At 30.1% G+C, this 15192-nt stretch overlaps 3 protein-coding genes across 3 annotated transcripts in view; 2 read left to right on the top strand and 1 right to left on the bottom strand.

Annotated features, from left to right (window-relative positions):
* LOC111623011 (RYamide receptor-like) overlaps nucleotides 1–15192 on the bottom strand; it is a 90752-nt gene that overhangs the window by 31794 nt on the left and 43766 nt on the right. The gene's annotated exons all lie outside the window — the stretch shown is intronic.
* LOC111622815 (KRAB-A domain-containing protein 2-like) lies at nucleotides 2817–3464 on the top strand. The gene has a single exon (XM_023365239.1). The coding sequence runs from the start codon at nucleotides 2817–2819 to the stop codon at nucleotides 3462–3464; it is 648 nt and encodes a 215-aa protein (XP_023221007.1).
* Nucleotides 3615–4858, top strand: LOC111623028. Its single transcript, XM_023365511.1, has one exon. It carries the CDS (start codon nucleotides 3647–3649, stop codon nucleotides 4553–4555), a length of 909 nt encoding a protein of 302 aa, XP_023221279.1. The 5' UTR covers nucleotides 3615–3646; the 3' UTR covers nucleotides 4556–4858.

Below are 15192 nucleotides of genomic sequence, written 5' to 3'. Positions count from 1 at the left end.
TCTTCGGTTTTTACTTTGGTAACTTTAATTCTTCAGATGTGATGCTTTCCTATGTTAGTTTTCACTTCTTCGGACAGCATATCTTACACGTCATCTTTATCAGATTCTATTAACTGTTTTCTGTTTCTACGATTTTCCTAACTTCGCCATCATTGCTAAGGTAGCATTTAAAAATATCCATAAAGTCACTCCATAAGAGTTTCTAGCAAGAATTTAAGCAAGTACAGTACAAGTAAAAGGCTTCAATTCATCCTTTTCAAAGATAAAGATTACTGCATATGCAGTTATGAAGGACTTTCAGCACTAAATTGATTCAACATTGATCCAGATCAATTTCTGAGCGAATTCCGTGAAAAAAAAACCAGGTAAATGTAAGTAGCCTTGACACTCTTGTTGTGAGTCCGTGTATGGTGGGTAATTACTTCGGTGATGTTAATAAGTTTAAAACTGTCATTATGTATAATACTTTCAAGTAAAAGAATTCATTAAATTCATTCCTAATTAAATAAGATTAATTAAGATAATTAATAAGATTCCTAATTAATAATCATCGAAGATCAGCATTCAAATAGAAATTTATATATATACATATGTATAACTTACATAATATATGTTATGTTAGTTACGTTTAACGAACACAAAACTATTAATGATTCTTCACTTTACTTTCTCTTCAATATCTTTTTTAAATTGATATTTATGAAAAATATTTAATTATATTCGCAACTTTGTATAATTTACAATATTTAAATAATTAATTAATTTGTTCCTTACAGACTGTCAATTTAAGAAATGTTTTTGTAATTGGAACCGAGTGTTATCGTTTAAATTTCATCATTTCTCCTCAACCTCAATGTAATCATTTAGCTATAATATAAATTTACGATGTCGTTGACACTTTTCATTGTTTCTAAATTACCAAATTTGCTATCGGTTTGTTATTTCGGTCTCTCATATGTCAAGATTCTATATTAAGGGGAAGAGCTTACGTTTGTTAAAAACATTCGGATTTATGAATTTATTTGCTAACTTAAAATAATTTAATTATGAAGATTTCCCATTCGTTCCTTTAATCTTTGTTTTCTCCTTTCTTGTTCGAGATAAAATTAAATTACATAAAACTTAGTAATTTCCAGAAAGATAATTGTCCAATAGGCGAAAGTAAAAATAAGTTAAGTTGCTGTCACAATAACCAAAGATGTTAAAGTTAATGTAAGAGAGCTCTCGATATATCCGTGTAAAGTAATTAGTAAAGGTCAACATCCACAGTATCTCGGGTACTTTAAAATAATGATATATATATATATAAAATCTAATTAGCGTAAAACGGTAAAGAGCATTCTCGCATTAAAATAAAATAAAGATCACTGTAAAAAAAATATATTCTTATAATTATTTACGATAAAGTAAAAGTAGGATAAGTAATTTCCAGTTTTATTACGAATAAGAATGCTTCTTTAAGATAAATTTTAGAGTTAATACCGTTTTGTATTTACGAGGAATAACGAAGAGAGAAGCGTAATTGTTAATAATGACGATAAAAATGCTCTCGCGAATAACTGATTAATTTATATACTAAAAATTATAATTAAAAAAGCGTTTGCTGTGTAATTCGAGAACCAAAAAACACAAGAGAAAACAACGATGATTTTTCTTTGATTTTAAGAATTTTTTTATTTAAAATACTTTAATATTAGTAAGGATAAAATAAAAGTTAAAGGAAACACGATCGTCATCTGCAGATACAAAAAAAAGAACCTATTAATATTAATTTCGAAAAAAATTAGTAATTACTACTTTAAAGTAACTGGAGATTAAAATGAAAAAATCATCAGCTGAGCGTGTCTAATACATAATGTTCAATCCTCTGTATCAACACATATTTTGGCTTTAGGTTATTAGTAAAGAAATTTTCTACACGAGTAAAACTACACACCGTGAGATTACAGTAGTTTCGAAGTATCGAATTTGTGGCTTGCCTTAAGAGCGACAGCATCTGCAACCGACCAGCTGACGACGAACAACAGATCGAAGTATTATTAAATATGATATTCTGCCGGGCGAAAGTCACCGAGGAACTATCCAAAGAATTCAAATTTCATCAGTTTTCGTTACGAAGATCGAACTCGCGAATAAACTTTGATTAATGATGCTTAATCGTTCCTTCGACGTCGATCAATTGATTGAGTTTTTGCCCTACTCTCACTCTCATTTTTTTAAATAAAAGTTTTCTTTAATCTACACGTAGGTCTGTCTACGTTACGTTATCAAAAGGGTTATATAACCTGTTGAACTGCTGTAAATGATTTATTCAGGAGACTTTTGTCAAGGAAAGTGTAGGATGCTTTTTCGTACAATCACTACACTACTCAACTGATGCAATTTAAAAAAAAAATCTTCTAAATGTCCTGAATACGAACGTGGTTAGCAACATCGAATTCATACCCCAGATTTAGGACATCTTTACAAGCCATAATAGAATTTCGAATAGTGATGAATATGTTACTGTAAATGCTCGAACTATGGTAAATCCTAAGATCTTCCAGTAAAACCTAAGATTTATCAAATCTTTGTGGTAAAAGTCCGAAATGTTCTGCGATCATCGCTAATTTCGAACTTTTACCAGCATTTACTCGGTATATCTTAGGTTTTACCTCAGAGACACGGTAAATGTTGAAAAAATAGTCTCCGCTTTCCCCACCGTTCCGCGTAGTCGCCTTCTCTGGCCTCATTCGATCGTTTGACAAGTTAGAACACGCACGTTAATTCTAATCTTGTTTGAGATTTCGTTGTCTAAAAATTATTTATGAATCAAGATGAGTATGAAACGGAGATTTTATGAAATAATGGACGAGTTCGTTGCAAGCAAGAAAGATAACTTTTATCTTAATAGGGACAAATACGCAAAGTGCTTGAAGGAAGTAAAAGCTGCAAAGAACATGAAAAAGAAACAAGCTGTTCATTACAGGCGTATAAAGCGTTACGACATTTTGACTATAGGCGGTGAAGAAAAACTAATTGCACCTATGAAGGAAGAGGATGGAGAAATAAGGTATTACATTTGTTACGAAGACTTATTCAATATTCTCGAAGAAACGCATGTTGCTGTTGGCCACGGTGGAAGGACACGGATGCTTAAGAAATGTAACCGCAAGTATAAAAATGTAACAGTTGAGGCTATTATGACATACTTGAAGCTATGTCAAAAGAAACAGAAGACTTTGAAAAAGGGCATTGTCGTCAGACCTATACTTCACAGTGAAATGAACTCACGCTGTCAGGTTGATCTAATAGATCTACAAACCAGCCCATATGGAAATTATAAATTTATTTTAGTTTACCAAGACCGTCTTACCAAATATGTGATCCTTCGTGCGCTTCAAACTAAACGCGCCGTAAGTTGCATACCATCTTTTGGATATTTTCACCACTTTTGGAGCGCCGAGCATCTTTCATTCCGATAATGGTCGAGAATTCTCTAACCAAGTTATTGAGAGTTTATGTCCGGATGTTTTACATCCGGCTCCATGTGGCCGGATGTAAAAATCGTACATGGAAAGGCAAGACATCCAAAGTCAAGGATCAGTGGAGCGTGCTAATCAAGACATAGAAAATATGTTGAGAGGGTTTAAGATTCATCCAGGCGATGAAAAATAGAGCATATCACGAGGGAATCAAATGTTCCCCCTATGAAGCAATGTTTGGTTGTCCAATGAAAATGGGCCTTGCAACTTCAGCAATCCCTAATGATATGATTAGAGTTATAAGATCTGAAGAAGATTTAGAGAAGTTGTTGCATTCGCGTGACAATATGGAACAAAATAATGACATCGAAAATGCAATCGAACAGGACAAGGAAGAAAGCATTGTTGAAAATGAGTCAGAAGGGGATATAGACAATAGCACTCTCAACGATAAAACACAAGAAGATGAAATGATTATTACTGAGAAAATGAAGGCGAAGCAAATAATTGATGATTCCAATGTAACGATTCAGAGAGATACCGATTCAGAGACAGAAAACATGATTGAGTCTCAGGAAGTTCTTGTAACTATAGAGCCAATACCAAAAAAGATAGAATCTGTAGTGACTATAAGAAACAACGCAAAATTGAATTTGGAAAAACAAGCTGAAAAAATGAAAGCCACGTCTGTTGATAAATATCCAAATGTGAAAATTGGCCAAAATGTAAGACTGAAAGTGCCTGAAATTGACAAAGCTAAAACCGACCCGAAAAGCGTTATTGCAGTTGTAGTAGATGTAAAGGACAACGAGTTTTACCAACTAGGTACCAAAATTGGAGTACTAAAGCAGCTTTATACACAAAATCAATTTACTTCATGCCCTGAAGACTTTATCAAGATAGAAGAAGTTGTTAAAGGTAAAGAAGTGAGTCTTCGAGAAGTTGTCGCAAAATTGTCTTTGACCGGAGGACAAGGTTTCAAGAAGTGCAACTGCTTAAAAAAATGCCTAACGAAGAAGTGCGCTTGCAAGTCATCAGGATTACTTTGTAATTCTAAATGCCATGATAGCTCTCCATGTTGTAACAAGTAAAATCCTTTTTTTACTTTTATTAAATGACAATGAATACCAAATGATTAGAAAAAATACTGTGATTACTGATTAGCTTAGCCAACGTAAGCTATTATATTATTTTTGACAAGATAATTTAATTTTTTGTTATGTTAAAAAAGTATTTTTAAACTGTTTCACTAGTTATTAATAAATAGGACTTAGTAAGTTGACTGTTTATAATAATTGCAATAAATGATTATTAAAATACTCATAGTTTTATTTCCAAAACCAACATTTACTAATCGTCTTTAGTAAAACCTAGCATGTACCAAATTCTAATGGTAAAAGCCTGGAAAATCATCTCACTTTATAAAAATCCTTACATTTACCAACTCATGTTGGTAAATCCGAAGATTTACAAGTAAAACCTAGGATTTACCAATATACGGGCTTTTACAGTAACAAATATATTCCTTTATTTGACATTTAAATTGTGGTTTAACATTTCACGATGTTTTCCGTAACTTGTTCTTACTTAAGTGCTTTATTTTTTCTTTTATTTTGTTAATATTGTACGAATTTTCCGTCTGTTTTAATGACAATGAACCTTCTTTCACTACAGCAAAAGGTTCTCACACTCGTTGAAAAATTTCATTACGTTTTAATGTTATTTTAAATAAATTCCGACAATGATTGTAAAGAAACAAGAAAATCCAATTAAAAATAGTCTGTGTATTCTACTGTATCAATATTCCCCAGAAAGTGTCAACTTGCTCCACACGATGCTTTATACTAAATAAATTCTACAAATAAAAGCGAAATATACGAGTATAAACAATCTAAGACAATGTGCTTGCCTTACGTTTAATTTCAGTAACGTGACGTTAAACTAATTCAGAATACAAAATTTCTTAAAGAGTCTCTGGACAACTTCAACACCAACATAAAAATTTACTTTTCTCCATAGAAAACTGAAATAATTCAATAACTTCTGCATGTGCATACGTTCGCACACGTGTACACAGTCGTAATAAAGACTTTAACAAGTATCATCTTGCTTTACATTTTCGTCGAATTATGCATTTACATTGCCGAATAAATGCCTATATATCAACCTATTAAACGTATTATTTGGTAGGAAAATCTCGTCACCTTACCCTGGAGAGATTATAGCGACTCGAATGTCGACAAAAAATGATTAGAGTAGGCAAGATTCCCCCTCAGTTTGACTTTAACGATGATATCAAAAAATTCAGCATCGACAAAAATACCTTCCCGACTTACGATTACCACCCCTCCATCAGCTTGCCCCTGACGTTTACTACGACGATCCAGGTGATCATCCCGTATTTAGGATTTACACTGACGGTTCCAAGATGGGTGACGATGTGAATGCCGCTTTTGTAGTTTACTCCGACTTAGGCCGCGAGCTTCACAACACTTGCTTCCGTCTAGGCACAGGCGGAAACTTTAGCTATTTATATGAGCTTAATTCACATTAGGTGTAGGAAGGACAAAAGACACTACTTACACTATCGCATTTATTCTGACAGTAGGGTAGCTTTACACAGGATTGCGAAGTCTGATAGACGCTTAAAACGCGTGCATCTCATACACCATATCCTCAGACACTTATACAACATTATAATAGAATTCCAATGGGTCCCAGGTTATGCGGGGGTTCTCAGCAACGAGACTGCTGACTGTCTTGCCAAACAAGCTGAAAAGTCTTCAGTCACTAGTACTTTCAGTTATATTCCTATCTTGTACATCAACAATCACGTCAAACAAGCAAATCTTCATTCTCTGGCAAGACAGCTGGGACCGTGACACCACTGGTAGGCTCACCTACACTTTCATCCCCACTACTGCGATTCTTTGCCACTTTTACCCTAATTACACTCTCACTCAGCTACTTACAAGACACGGCAACTTTAAGCAATACTTGCATAAATGTAACCTTGGAGACAATCCACAATGCGATTGTGGTATTCTGGAAGACCAAATACCACTTCACTTAGTTTTTCGCTGCAATAGGTACTGTACAATCACGTTAGGGATAGTTTAATGAGAGCTGCTATTCTTGAAGGATACAACTGGCCTCGCAACCGCGCCAACTCATTCACACACGTACAATGTTTCATCTACTGGCATTCATATTCCTTAGTGGGGCTTTTCAGAGCACTCACTCCGGAGATACGGATGGTAATTAACTTTCTCTTGCTTTGTTTCAACTGTCGGTATATAGCTGTCTTTCAACTTTGTATTTTAATTCTTATTTTCTGTCATCAGTTAATATAAATTAGGTACGAAATAACTTTCAATGCTCAGATGTAATAAATGTGAAGCAATTTGATAAACATTTGTGTAATTAATAATAATATTAAAAATAATTAATTCCGTTCAAATGAAAAAAAAGCTACATATTTACAATTGACGTAAGACAGTTTTCTTTTAACACGTCAGATTCGTTTTTTTTCTAACAAATTGAAATTAGTAAATAGAAAACGTTCCGGTAGCTTTAAATTTCTAATATATTTTATAATTTGAAGCTAATGGACATAAAATTGAAGATATTACGCAGAGTCTAATAATACTTTAGTGTCTGTATTTTCGATACAAATTTCTAGAATATTTAATTTTACAAAAGAATATAGAACGTATACAAAGAGAAGAATCACCAGAAAGAACACAAAACAGACTTTAACTTATCTCTTGTTATGATATATGCTATACTTGTATTATCATTTAATATACGTTAATAAACTATTATGGTAATTCTACTTGACGTAATATTTTCCTTTTATTAAAATACGAATAAGATAGGAAACTGTTTAAAATAAATTAACGTATTTACGTTTTGGAGAAGATTAATGTTTCTTTTTATTGCCTGAGATTTATTTACTTTCTATATTTTTATTAATTGCTATACGAATAATTATGATATTTGTTATTTTAATAAGACAGATAAATAAACTAGCTTTATCGGCTTTCTAACAGATATTTATGACACCAAGAAAATGGATGTTTTTTGTTTCTTCTGTTCCTCCTATGCCATAAACTAAATGATACTTTAAATCTACAATTTAGCTTTTATTTTCTATAAGTCAGGTATGTTTATGGTATTGTTTGTTTTATTATATAGAATTATTATTTAATTATGTGTTGATTATTCTACTAGGATAACTATTTAATCGGAGTGTACAGTACGGTTTATAAATTATTTAATTATATAAAACAGCATATATTTATTTTATAATATATAATAATTTTATTCGGTTTTAATGACAAATATAATTGTCTTTGCTAATTAACGTAACTTATGTCTATCGAATTGACACGATAGAAATGTTTATCGATGTATTATTATTCTGGTAATAGTAATTAATTATTATAATCATAACAGAAAATGATCGAGTAAATGATGTAATGTGTTTAATCTAGTGTTAACAGTTGTTTTCCCTGCGAATAATTGAGGCGACGAAATTCGTCGTTAAGATTTATTTTCGGTATTTTGAATATTAGAAGCAGTCTTTTTCAATTTCTTCAAATAATTCCTCCGGTGTCATTTATCACTCCTCGATTTTCAATCGTTCGACCATTATACCAAGATTTATCACAAAAAGCTTCCTGTAAATCGATACGCATAATATGGACGGTCGATAGTTTGACTACTTTATCATACGAAACTTCGGATATTCTGTGTTATCTTTCGTAAATCCGTATCATTCTTAATTAATGAATTTATGTTTTTCGATAAAATGTTTTCAAGAATGTATATAAGTTTTTGCAGAAGATTTTAATATTATAATTGTATTTAATCATTGTAACAGCGTATTACGTCAAAATAGAATATTGTCATTGTGTCATTTAAGTTTTAACTATTAATACTTGATAAAAGAGAGAGCGATTCTTTCGAAATGATTTATTATTTTATATTATAATGCATTAGAAAATTTTATAATCCGAATTTGCAACTTTAAATAACTTACAGATTATATAAAACATACCAGAAACAACACTAGATTTTTATTATTGTCGTTTGGGTTTTTAACTTTATCATGTAACTTTAAATGTAAATCTAAAATACTGCTGTATAATTCGTGTTCAAATTAAAATATCTTAATTTATTCTCTATTTCTTGATGAAATATTGCGTAAAAAAATATAATGTATTTCAAAGTGATATATGGATAATTGATTAAAATATTCGGAAAAATGAACGTTTCCATAAACTAAGCTTAAATATTCAAGAATATGAATTTTTATTCTCATTAAAATAGTAAACACAATATTCAAAAATATAATTTAACATAATTAACTTAATGTGAAAACAACGGGTGAACGTTTTGTGTGTGTTTATGCTTATTTTGAAAGACAATGAGTATTAATCATTGAAAAATAAACATGTAAAATGATCGAATGTCGTATCAATTACAGAAATAATGGGGAATTTCGAGAAAATAAACACGGAAATTTTTGTTTAAATTATTATAGAAAATCATCTTACCAAACTTCAATTGTTTAATAATATCATTCATCACAAATTCTATATTATTTTTTGCAAAATATATTAATTAAAACACCTTTAGTTTGTCTCCCGAGTTAACTCGGGAAGACTACATAGCGTTACATAAAACTCGGTCCATTCGCCCCTAAAACCTTTTTTCTTCAATTTTTGGGTGATTTTTAGGTCTCCAAATTTTTAAAAAAAAAATTATCGCGATTTTAATTTACCTTTAATGACGCGCGATTAACGCTTAATTGTTTTTTAATGCGATTTTTTTTAACAAATTTCATTCATTGTTCTAAAGTTGTAGTGCACGGATTTTACTTCGGTAAAGTTTAAAGCTTATTTAAAGTTTATTTAAAGCTACTTTCTGATATCAAAAACGACCTCCAATAGTCTTTTAATTTTTTTAATTAATAGATTTTATTATATATAAGTTTAATTAAGTCGGGGGATCAGAAATCGCAATAAAAATTTGAATTTTTTAAAAATATTTAAAAATATACGGCCAGCTAGTATTCACCCTACTTTAAACCCTTGTCCTCCCGAAACGTCTATGAGAATGTCCCGGGAAATCCAACACTAGATGTTCTCAAAGTCATCCAGCTGTGTAAACAATGACTCATCAGTGTCAAATTTCGCAGAAAGGCGAAACAATGGAAAATAAAGTTTGAAGCTTTTTCTTCAAAATTAACGCATTTCTTTAGTTTTTTTTTTCAGTTTTAAGTATTTTTTTATGTTTAATTACATTAATATCAAAAATTTCTGGAAACTAAAGCGATTAAATATCTATTTTTGATTACATAATAAATTCTACCTTCTTTTCTAACTCGGAAATCTACTAAGCATTTTATGTAAAGAAATATTGATCCGTACACGCCCTAAAAAAGCTTAAAAAAATACATTTTAAAGCCCAATTTTTCCAAATTTTCCTTCTTCTTTCATTTCATATTATATTCGATTGTATTCAAATTATTTTTAATCGAATAACATAACTTTTATTTCGTCTTTATAAGACACAAACATTCAAAACGTGTACGAATTTCTTACGTGTGGTTCGAAGACCAAATTAATTATTGTACGTCGAATTGTGCCATACTTTTTTCACTTATGTTTCCTCTTATTAATGTGTAAATTCTCCATAACTCGATTCTTAAACTCGTAATAAGTTAAACACAATGGACGACGTTGCTAATTTGATAAGATTTTCCTTCTTTATACTCAATCTAAAATATTTTGTCGAAATGAAAAAAAAATGAAATGCAAAAAGTGTTATTAGACACCGAATTTAGGAAACTCATTTGTAGGAAACTTCCAAAATAATAGATAAAAAATATATAATTAAATTTCTTACGTAATTGTAAGATTCCTAATTATTAACCTGTATAATAGTTCTTTCTTTTTTTTAGAATATTTATGTAAAAAATCGAAAAAAACTAGTAATTACTCTTAATACAGTAAGATCTGTGTAATCCGGAATCACAAGATACTAATTACTTTTACAGTTTTGTCACGTTTTCATTTTAATCAGGTTCCTATTTATACAGTTTTTAATGTAATAATACCGAAGTTGCGGCCGAAGTTTTCATCTGTAAAACGTGAACGTCGAACGTCGAGCGCCGCGATAGACGTTCAACGTTCACGTTTTACAGATGAAAACTTCGGCCGCAACTTCGCTAATAAAAAACGTATTAATCTCTATTGTAAGACTTATCAGTTCAGGAAAAAAAATCTGAAAAATTTCTGACTATATTTACGAAAAGTTCGATAAAATAAAATATTAAATAGGTAAGAAATAAAATATTTATAAATTAACAATAATGAATTTCTCGGAAAATAAAAATTTAGGTCGACTTTATCGAGATCGAAAAGTTATCGTTGGTAAACTTTAAATCGAAAAATATTCGGGTTAAAATCCCGAAAATCTATTAATTTAAGCATTTTCCTATTTGGAAATCGAGATAATTCTACAACGTGGATAAACATCGGATCGATACGTGTACAAAATAGAACTAACAACATTAAGTTCACCGATTACGACTTTGCGCTAAGCCACTAATTCCAACGAAAACGTAAACATTAGAACAGATGCGAGAAAAATATATAAATGTTTCAGATATTCTTCTATTATTAACGTTGTGTAGTTTTAGGTCGATCATTAAGCTATTTGAAATTAAACTAGGAAAAAAAAAATTCGATAAAAGATATAGAAAAAGTCTTGAGTGAAAATTATGTAGTAAAATTTGAGTTATTGCCTGCAACCTATCGTAAGAAGAAAAAAAAATGACGCCGAAGGTGATCAGAAGCCACAATTTTAACATATTAATGGATTAAACGAGGATGTAATAAGATGGGTAATACGCATTTTACAAACAAATCGTACAAATTCATTTAGTCACGGCGATCTTTTCTCTTCAAACAAGTCGTGTTTGTCTGTGTAGGTTATTACCCGGACGAACAAACAGACTGCGGGAGAGGACTGCCTGTGTGCCTATTCCTGTCACTTCTATATTAAATTCGTTAAGAGGTGCGACGGACAGTAGCTCTTCACTAATTTATAATCGATAGGATGCAATCGGTAATTAAGTCGGGTTCTAAATAGATTTATAATTCGATTCTCGGTAGGTGAGCCGTTGGCGCTTATATAATATAAAATTATATTTCGACGTTGTTACACAAGGTCGACTGTTCAATTGTCAAACTCAATTTTCAATTATCTAAATTTTTTTTCATTCGCTTCTTATAAATCATTGGTTCGTTACCAGGTCTTAAGAATTCCTTTAACTCTTATATTACGTAGCTTATAATTTACATTCTAGTGGCTTTTTTGTAGTTTATTTAGGTTTCTATTCATCTTTAAATATCATTAAAAGGATACGAGTCATTACGTAAGCCCAGAGTTGCCATAAAACTGTTTTTCAAAAGAACTTGACAAACGACTGAATAAAATCAACGGACTGTACAGTTTTCTTAACAAATATTGTAAAAATGGTTATTTTCTAACAGTTTCGTTCCAAATTATTAATTTAATAGCAGTAGCTATTATATTATATACAGGGAGAATCTAGCAAAGGAATGCCTCGAGTGATAGTGAATTTTTTTTCGAGCGAATACGATCTTTTATAGAAAAACGTGAGAGAAATTTGTTGTTATATTATTCTTTCGGGGGAGGAGACGGGTGATTTCACATTTGCTGAATGCAAATAAAAAGAAAATATTTTATCCATTTTATTATTTAAAATTCGAAACGTCTTCTTGAAAACTGAATGCATATTTTTCTTGTCACACGTGAATTTTAAGCAAAGATTTCTTGTTTAAAATATATCCTCACCACCTGAAATTACTAGTGATTGTTTCCTGTACAGTACATCATACTTTTTCTTTAACAATAGAGTCGTGCCTGTTATCTATCTAACACCTTAAATTATATGACTTTCGATTTGCATGGGAACTTTGTATACAGTTAATCGGGGTCACCCGCCCCTAAGATTGCCATATCTGATGTCGTCTTTCATTTATCTAATTCCGTTCTTGAGACTAAAGAAAGACGGTCGAACGGGAGACAGTTAGGAATTTATAGGTCTACAGTTTTTTTTTCAAATTGTAGCCCAATAAATTATGTTATCAATTATAATTTTTTGTATGTATGGACTGAAAAAATTGCTTTTAATTCGATAAAATATCCTGCCATATCAGTACGATTAGCCAATAATTTTAATCGTTATGACCAGGCAAAATATGATAATCTCTCATTCATGTAGTGGATGTTATTCGACCGTTAATTAATTTTTATTCTTAGGAAATCTTTCTCTCGATGTCTTTGGAATTTCTCAAACTCATATTCTTATATCATAAAGCAGTCGAGTCTGAATGAAAAGATCATTAGTTATATTGTCGACCGATATCAAAGGGTTTAATTTTAAAATGTCTTAGCTGTATTTTATGGAAAACATCTAAGAAAGGAATTCTTCGAATTTAAATATCGAAAGATGATATGAATAAAGGACATTTAAGGAAAGTTCGGCTAAAAAAAAGCTCTACAAGATAGCATAATCCCGTTAAAAACGCGAAGAAACAAATAAAAACGTTTTCATTTTTATTTCTATTGTTATAGAGATAAGGACTTTCGTAGAGATAAGGACTTTTTACGCATTAATGTGGGTTGTGGGAATGTAAGTTGTGTAATGCATAAATGTGTAGGAAGAAAATATATTTACTTATATAAGATTTCAATAATTCGGTCTCGAATAAGCCGCTTACACCAGGATACAGAATTACCGAGTAACAGACTTAATAATCGTTTAAGAATTAAAAAAAAAAAAAACATGCATTACAAAGATTAAAAGTATTTTATTTTAAAATTTTTAATGGAAATATTTTGTAATGAAAACCATCAAAATATTTTTATAGATTTAGTTTATATAATGTAATCTAATTATAATAAAATAATACGTAATTTTCACGAAATGCTAACTGCATTATCCTTAAACACGCATTATTGTTAATGATTACATTTGCAAAGTCTAATTATGGCAACGACGGAAATTTGTTACGAGAAAATGAAAAATTGTAGGCTAATTTTCTTTACAACATTTTTTTTTTTTTTGGAAAAATGCTGAGTTATAGACATTAACGATAAGTTTAAATTGAAGATAACAACAATTATTTGTCTATACAATTTGGAGAATTCTGGTGTATACATTTTCTAAAATCACTGACATTTTCCTTAAAAAAAAAATAGAGAATTTTCGCTGAATTCGATGGCATTTTTTGCTTTCAAATTTATATTTTAATTAATACAGGAAATTCTTCGATTAATCAAGCAGTTTCCGTTCTAAATATTTCCAATAGAATTTTTACAGACAAAAGGAATAAATCGAACGAGTCGAGTGAAGAATATTTACTTTGCTTATTTAACGTAATGATATTCTGAACTAATAAATTGGATATTGTTCTAAACAATAGTCGAAGTAATGTTTGAAGAAACAATTTTCCAATCGATTCGATTTTAATTCATTACGTACGTTTTCGACTTTTCTCTTCTTACGAGAAAAGTTTGAATATTCTCTACACATTTTAAAGACGTTATTGAAGAAGGTTTGAATTGTTAAAAGTTATAAAAGTTTATAAAATTAGCTAAGGATAAAATGTAAAACAAAAATCTAAAGTTTCTATGCACAGAAGCTAATGAAATGGCATCGAAGTATGACGTTCATTCCACCCAACTACACTAACGAATCGAATCGATCGCAGTCTTTATAATACAGGCAAACGTTTTAGTTAGTTCGTTAGAAAGATTCGAGTTAACTGGCAAAATTTACGAATAGAATTTAGCTATTATAGCTTTAAAATTGTTTCTTTATTTATGAAAACACTCTTTGTATAAAGGTTAATTTCTACTTTTATTCGTGAATAAAGAAATAGTCTATACTTAATGAGATTTCAATATCTTTCGTCTACAATAAGATGTAATAATTATGCAAAGAATTTAAGGATTAATTTATTAAAAATTTCTTCAAGATATAGTAAATCCATATATCATGGATTAACGCTATTCATGATAAGAATATTTGAAAAGGACTTCGATCGATAAGTCTTTAGAGATAAACGGTGAAAATATCGCACCGAAATAGTTTATGCGTTGACTTTAAAATTATTTTATTAAATATAATACGTTAATTGTATCATCGCGAGTAAAGATATTTTATTAATAATACGTGAATTATTCAATTTGAATTTGAAATTGAATTTAAAAAAAATATATTGTTGACACTACGAGATAACAATCAACATCTATCTCGTCAGTATTTTCTGGCAGCAACGAATGTTTTTTTTTTTCTTTTCTGTTTAAATAATTGATTAACTTTAAGTACTTTTCTTTCAATATTCATAGACATATTATATAATTTTAAACAATATTTAAAAAAAAACGATCAAATGAAAAGAATGAAAACAATTTTAATAAAAGAACGATGCAAACTCGTTAAAATTTCATAAGTATAAAGGAAAAAATTTAATCTATTTTATCAGAACAATTTTCTTTTCAATACTATAAAACAATAGCTGCAGGTAATAGTAATTTTAAGTTCATGTGAAATTTTTATAATGTTCCAACAATTGTTTTTAATCGTTAAGTGCACTGAAAATTATATAAAAAAAAAAAAAAA

The sequence above is a fragment of the Centruroides sculpturatus genome, unplaced genomic scaffold (assembly GCF_000671375.1).
Source record: "Centruroides sculpturatus isolate CEXI.00-Female unplaced genomic scaffold, Cexi_2.0 scaffold39, whole genome shotgun sequence".
NCBI classification, from domain to species: domain Eukaryota; kingdom Metazoa; phylum Arthropoda; class Arachnida; order Scorpiones; family Buthidae; genus Centruroides; species Centruroides sculpturatus.
The sequence above is the reverse complement of the archived record's forward strand: the minus strand, read 5'-3'. Positions and strand labels throughout refer to the sequence as shown.

Excerpts from the sequence above, each read along its gene's own strand:
- LOC111622815 (XM_023365239.1), top strand. The coding sequence starts at position 2,817 with ATGAGTATGAAACGGAGATTTTATGAAATAATGGACGAGTTCGTTGCA.
- LOC111623028 (XM_023365511.1), top strand. The coding sequence starts at position 3,647 with ATGAAAAATAGAGCATATCACGAGGGAATCAAATGTTCCCCCTATGAA.